Raw genomic sequence first — 6,852 nt, 5'->3', positions numbered from 1 at the left:
ATACTTTTCATTATCGCCAGAGGTAAACAGATCATTTTGAACTATTTAAATATAACCTTAACAAATAAACGCGAGCGTTATCGAACGGTTATTGCGAACTCAAGTCTTGCACGTTGGAGTACATACGGGGAAAACAGGAAGTGGCCTTGGTCTAGAGCGCTGATCAACGGGATTCGTTTCAACATCATTTGCCAATCTTAAAACCAAAGGAAAATAAAAGCGACAAAGGCTCATTTTGGTAAAGCAAAGCCTCACACCTATTTATTTGCCATAAATATGCTTGTTGTCTAAAGCAGACAGGTAGATTCCCTCCAGATAAAATGGAAGCAACAAAATAGACCAAAACTTCCCTTTCATACATAGCAAAAGTTCTTTACCTTTCACAAAATTGTTGAGCAGCCCCACTGAAGCTCTAGATTGCATTAGTTTAACCATGATTACATTTAAGCACAAATTTATCATACCAAATATTCAGTCTTTACTGTAAATTTTATATACCTTGCAAATGATCACTCTGGAGTTGTTTGCGCAGCTCTTTTTGGAATAGTAGTGACCTCTCGGTATCGCAGCAGCTGTTCAAACAGGTACCTCAATTTTGTTTCAAAATAAGAGTGCTATAAACTTGTATTTGTAGGCAGTCTGCAGTTATCATTCACCAGAAAGGGAAGAAGAAAACGAAGAAGTTCGAGCTTCAGGATTATGTGGCGCTGAGAATTAATAAAATGGAAAAGGAAACGTCCCTTCATCCAAATGTGCTACTTGCTCAAATTGTAGAACTTGAAGGGTATTGTGCCAAAATAATCATCACAAAATTTGGGTTTATCACTACAAACAGGCTCAGCAAAATTAAAAAAAAAATCAAATACTTTATTTGATAATTCAAAGGAAATAACACTTACAAGAGCCTACAAAATGGCTTCTGATAAATAGATTATGAAAGTTTTGTTTTTACTTGCTTTTGATTATTACGAATTCAAGTAAAGCAAAAGACAGAGCAAATAACAAAACAAATTAAAAATCAACAATACATCATTTATGTTTCATTTTTTTTGTTCCTTAGCAGATAATTCAATATTGTTGCTCCTCTGCCCTCCTAAGGAGATTCATCAACGAACGCGGTCCTGCTAAAAAGCTTTGAGATAGAAAAGTAGATACGGATATCATGCACAGTATGCCTAACCCCAACCTTAATGCTAACCATTTAAAATCAGTGCCAAGACTTCACAACCATTTGGGTTTATAAAAGTCTCATGAAAAAAAAATTAAGCTACACTAAGTTCATCCACTCACCTCTACGACCAAGTTACTTACCAATATATTACACGTACTTGCTAATAATTGATGGGTTTTTGTTGATGTTTCCTAATTTCAATTTCAACCTAGTTTAAAATAAATGACCTAGGTTGAAATTTAAATTAACCTGAATTCGAATTTAAATGTAACATATATAAAACAAAAAGAAGAGCATGTTCGTTACGAATCTTTACCACATGCTGGAGTTCATCCACTCACCTCTACGACCAAGTTACTTACCAATATATTACACGTACTTGCTAATAATTGATGGGTTTTTGTTGATGTTTCCTAATTTCAATTTCAACCTAGTTTAAAATAAAATGACCAAGGTTGAAATTTAAATTAACCTGAATTTGAATTTAACTGTAACATGTATAAAACAAAAAGAAGAGCATGTTCGTTACGAATCTTTACCACATGCTGGAGGATTTAGGCTGTGCTAATGGCTAAAAAATAGGGCGCTTTCCTTTCGTCAGAACTGACAGGCCAGAGCCGTCAGTTCGCAAAGAAAATGCAACAATTTGAAGGAACACTTGCATCCCGTGCATTCTTCTGGAGGAGTATATAACATCATAACATCCACGAATTGTGTTTTAACAGAAATTAAAATCTGAATGCGTTGTAGAGGTAGTCCTTCCAAATGCCCGGTTTGGCCGGTCAGTTCTGTAAAAAGGAAAGCGTGCTAAGGTTCATTCCACAAGATCGAGCCATATTTTCTTCCCTGCCTTGCAACAAGGAGACATTCTACTATGTCATCATAAAAATCAAATGGAATCTTGTGAACGAAGAGTCTCTTTTTCATATTCGAACCAAGTGCCCACTGCAAGTCCTTGATAGAGAGCCAACATATTGCTCGCACCCATTTGCCGTAACATTGCTGGCCAACCCAGTGAAGAGCCCGCGGTATGTACTCTGGTTGTTCACCACGTATGCCACCTGGAGCCAGCGGATGCTGTTGTAATGATGCGTACAGTGTTTCATCAGGGACGTAAGCGTCTTTAAGAAATTCTGTAAAATCTTTTCCAATCTTACTGTGTACTACAAACTCCATAAATTCTTTCGTGGCGACAATATGTGTTGATCCTTTATAAATTGCAATGTTGTGAGGGGGTGGTGATTTTGCCACGCCAGTGTTGTAGATCTGATGGTTTACCAATGTGTGGGAATACGTAGTTCGCCCTTTGTTGTGTTCGGGAATAGGAAAACTCTCTATACCATTCGAGTCGTTAAGCATTCGCAAAGCTGCTACAATTTGATTGTTGTCATATAATGGAAAATCTTGTCCAACTAAACTAATATGATATTTCCAATCCACAGAAGACTTTAAAAGCTCCTCCATGCAATAGAGTTGTGCTTGAACTATTGAGAAATGTCCCCAGACTACATCAGCGCTTTTTCGTGATATAAACACATTTGGAAGGCACCGTATCATGGCTCGTATGGCTTTACGAAAGACGTTTGGAGATTTAATATCAATATGAATACAGTAAATATTATTAGGCATGTAGACAGCTTGGAGAAGTCTTTCCAGCAGACGAGCATTCTTATACACAGTAAGTGAAAAGGCAATTGGTAGACCTTTTTCTTCTTTCGTCAAGGCTGGGTGTGGAAATCGTGTCCGTAAAACACCATAACAGTTTTCACTTGTCTCGTATCTGGTGAGAATTTCAGAGTCATCCATTGGGTTGGTGGTTTGGTTTACTTCCAGTTGTCCAGCTATGAGCTTTTTACACCTTTTCCATTTCAATTCCTACAGAGGGAAAAAGATCCATTTACCTTGCATTTTTTTTTAGCTAACAGTGCTTTATCTGCAAAGGCAATTGGGTGTTTAGGGATTTCCTTCTCGCTTTCTGTATCTTCTCTTTACTTAACCGAGAAGCAGGATTGCAGAAAGCCACCTTGAATCTCATTTGCACCTCACTAAAACATTGTATCAAACCTTTTTTGTATTAGGAAAATGTTTAGTGAAACCGGAAAAAGAGGCGAGAATTTTTGTGGGTAAAAATAATAATAATACAAGCTTCTTTACCTTTTCTTCAGGAGTAAATTGACGCCATTGGCCAGCAAACCGCTAAAACAAAATATCAAAAGACCTTGTTGACCTACTAGTCTCCAATATATTTCTTACAAAATTAGAATGTTAAGAAAGCTTCACCGAGGATCCTAATCCCAGCCTGAAGCAGTCAAAGGTCTCCCACATTTGCCAAAGTGAAATTAACCTCTCCTTTCCTCCCTTATGTCTTCTCTTTTCATTCTTTTTCAGGTAAAACGAGTGAATCGTACATCCGAGGTGAGGTTCCCTACATTTGCCAATAATGCCTCGTTTTGGGACTGATGTCTTAATTTTTTTCTTTCTCTGTTGTGTGAAACTAATGCATCATTCCATCCGAGGTACGCGGCGAGAAGAAATTAGCGAACACCGAAAACGCCAAGCATTCACGGAACAAGTGCTTCGCTCGCCGATTTCACTGTGAGCATTTTCTCGTTCCTGTGAGTCATGCCCCCTTACTATTTGTGCACCACATTCCAGATAAAGTGAAATTCAGGAAAGGATCCTAGGAAAAAAAAAGCTTCTGCCCAAGGTTACTGTAGGATATTCGATGAAGTAACGATCAGAAGCTTATCTCAATATGTCGTTGTCGCTGCTGCATAGTGTCATTATATTCTGAAATGACCTACCCCTCTTCTGACCCTCAGGATGCCTGATTGCTGGATAATAAGGAACGTCCCCACGACAAAAGAGCAGCAAACTAAAATCACAATCTTTGATCGTGACAAAGCCATACTGGTTCACAACCCTGCAATTAAAGAGACATTCACAGTGGAGGTAAGAAGTAAGAAGTACAAAGGTAAAAACAATAAGTTGATAGTATACAATTAGGATACATTAACATAATTTATTAGTTAGTATACACTTAACATATGTTAACATAACTGCGTTCGACGAAGGAGACCGCGTTCTTATCGTGTTAGTCCCGCGGGATGTCCCTCGGGTATCGTTCGTGATGCCATACGATTTCAGCGTTTGGACGCCGCCATCTTGTTCTGCCACAAATAACAAAACGATTCTCCCAAAAATATACAAACAAATAATTTCAAATGCCTCTTCGATGACACAACCGGAATGGAACGCACCTTACTAATTCACTTTCACTTGATTATACAAGCAAGACCTTCGTGGCTCACAGTTAGCATTGCTATTCTAGGCAGGTCACTTACACTACGACATTATTACCGGCTCTCACAACAAAGTAAACAAACAGACACGTACAAATTGAGAGGCACACAAACAAGAATTACACAAACCCGCGGGATGTCCCTTTAATATTCCTAATGACATGGCTTTGTAGGGACTCTATGAAAGGATTTCCATTTTAGAATGAAAAATGCTGCTGTTCATCTATTTTAAATGAAAATCTCGCGGGATCATTTCATAGCATGTATTGAACTAGTAGTCAGCTGTCCGTCCGCTCTGTGAAATAAAACGAAATGAATCGGCATGTGGACATGATGAATTGCCGTTTTGGCTGTGGTGTAATTACATACATAAATACACACTTAATTGACCACTTCCCATAGGGGCTTTTCAGAGCCAATGAAACACTATAACGACAAAACAGAACATTCAACAACAGCTGTTAATAATCCTAACTGGCCGGAGGCAAACCAGTACTCTATTTACAAGTGCAGCTGAGAAGTTGAACCAGGGACTACCAAAACAAATTAAACCAGTGGCCAGAACACGTCTTGAACCCGGGATCCCTGAATCTCAAGGCAAGCGCCCTAACCACTGGGCCGCACTGCCTCTTAAACATCCGGCCTCTCAGTGTTTTTTTTTTTTTGACCAGGCTTAAATCTTGCGATTTATAGGGAGCTTACACAAGAAACGAGGGCCAAGGCAACGACAACGCCACAAAGTTGCACGGGCTGCATGTGCAGCACAAATTTTCGTGCATTTCTTTGCCGCACTCCACGAAACAACAACCTGGAATCACCATTTGTTTAGGTTTTGACGACAACGTGAGCATATAACAATGAACCATTCACTTTCTAGTTTTAATTTAAAACCGTTGGTACTCCTCCAGCTACAGGATACTTCCCTCGTACTGTACAAGTTGAACACGATAGAAAAATCGCGAAATACTTGGGACAGCGCTAAGTTGTATTTTGGAGTGAAGTTTTCCTTGGCGTTACCGTTGTCCTTGCTTAGGCAAGCGCCTTTCTGCGACGCGGACGGCAACCGGAAGAGAACATTTCGCGAGCCAGGACGGTGGTGTCTCCCAGATTTTTATACTAATTATCTCTAATGGAGAAAAGATACTTGGCAATGTAAATGTGGTTGTGTGAAGACAAGTTTAGAAGGGAAAAGAGCTCTCTTCCGGTCGTTCTGGCCATCCGCGTCTCAAAAACACGCGTGCTTTTAGGGAGCTTAAGCACGCGCGTTTTTAAACTCCTCTTCTAAACGGCCACGGCAACGACAACAACACAAAGTAAGTTAAGGCAAACACAGCTGAAAAACGCCTTCAAAGTGTATACCCATCTCCTAAGAAATGCAAAAAAAGGCAAACAGAGCCTTTAAAAAGCTCAGCTGTCTCATAATTGATACATGACACAACCTGAATGGCGTTTAAGAACAAAAAGAGCTCCGGGTCTAAGCTTCAAAAGTAGAATCACTCGCTTCTACCACAGACAAGCGTATCGGTTGAGAACAGAATAGGGAAGATATCTGTTTACAAACATTCCTTTTGTTATTCAAGTGTGCAACAATAGACCCTTTGTTTCGACAGTCAAGGTGGCTCTGGTTGGCATATTAATGAGAATAGGAAACGTCAACGATACATTCCCTTTTAATTAAATTACTGCAAAAGCGTGAAGCCCCAAGTTCACATTCACTTTACTGCAGAGAGAATCGACACGAAGGAACTACAAATATATTATCAAGACAAACCATTTTCTTGCAAGAAAAATATATCACACAGCAGTATCATGAAGGTTTAATCAAGTCTCATAGAACAAAAACCCATTGCTAAATGAAATCTTATAGGAACGGCCTAAAAGGGGCGTCCACTTAAATATGTACTCGAGAGAGCAAAACTATGACAAAGGCAAAAGAAACTCTACACCACAAGTCGAACGGGAGAGGGAGATAGGCTATTTTCGAACGGGAGAGGGAGATAGGCTATTTTCTTTCTCGTGCCTAAGCGGCGAATGAGGGACTGCTCTTAGTCCCTGTCAACTCCAAATTAGGGAGCTTAAGAAATGACGACGGCTGCGGAATGACAACGGCACAAAACAATGATATTATTGGTTAAAAGCGGAAAATAATCGTGCTACGCATGCGGCTGATCTTTTTGCGGTACTCTACTTAACAACGACGTCAAATCACCGAATCTGAGGTTTAGACGACAACGTGAGAATACAAATGTGAACCCTTTATTCTCAATTTTTACTCTGAAACTTTGTGCGCCGTGAACGCGAGTTACAAGAATCACGAAAGACTCACGATAGTGCAAAGTAATATTTTGAGGTGACGTTTTCGTCGACGTTGCCGCAGTA

General features: G+C 39.6%; 1 protein-coding gene across 6 annotated transcripts in view; it reads right to left on the bottom strand.

The window, feature by feature from the left end:
* Positions 1-846: 846 nt before the first annotated feature.
* Positions 847-6,852, bottom strand: part of LOC138038947 (beta-1,3-galactosyl-O-glycosyl-glycoprotein beta-1,6-N-acetylglucosaminyltransferase 3-like) — a 28,877-nt gene continuing 22,871 nt past the window's right edge. For 4 of the 6 annotated variants that reach the window (XM_068885044.1, XM_068885045.1, XM_068885046.1 and 1 more), the window contains 3 exons: positions 3,976-4,094; positions 3,326-3,367; positions 847-3,046 (listed from right to left, as the gene is read on the bottom strand). In XM_068885044.1, coding sequence (XP_068741145.1) covers positions 1,979-3,046; positions 3,326-3,367; positions 3,976-4,080 — 1,215 coding nt within the window. In that variant the 5' untranslated portion in view covers positions 4,081-4,094 and the 3' untranslated portion in view covers positions 847-1,978. Of the gene's footprint in view, positions 3,047-3,325; positions 3,368-3,975; positions 4,095-4,602; positions 4,769-6,852 lie in introns of all 6 variants that reach the window. The other 2 variants (XM_068885048.1, XM_068885050.1) reach the window with 1 other exon arrangement.

The sequence above is a fragment of the Montipora capricornis genome, chromosome 2 (assembly GCF_036669925.1).
Source record: "Montipora capricornis isolate CH-2021 chromosome 2, ASM3666992v2, whole genome shotgun sequence".
Classification (NCBI taxonomy): Eukaryota; Metazoa; Cnidaria; class Anthozoa; order Scleractinia; family Acroporidae; genus Montipora; species Montipora capricornis.
This window is presented reverse-complemented; position numbering and strand designations above follow the sequence as displayed.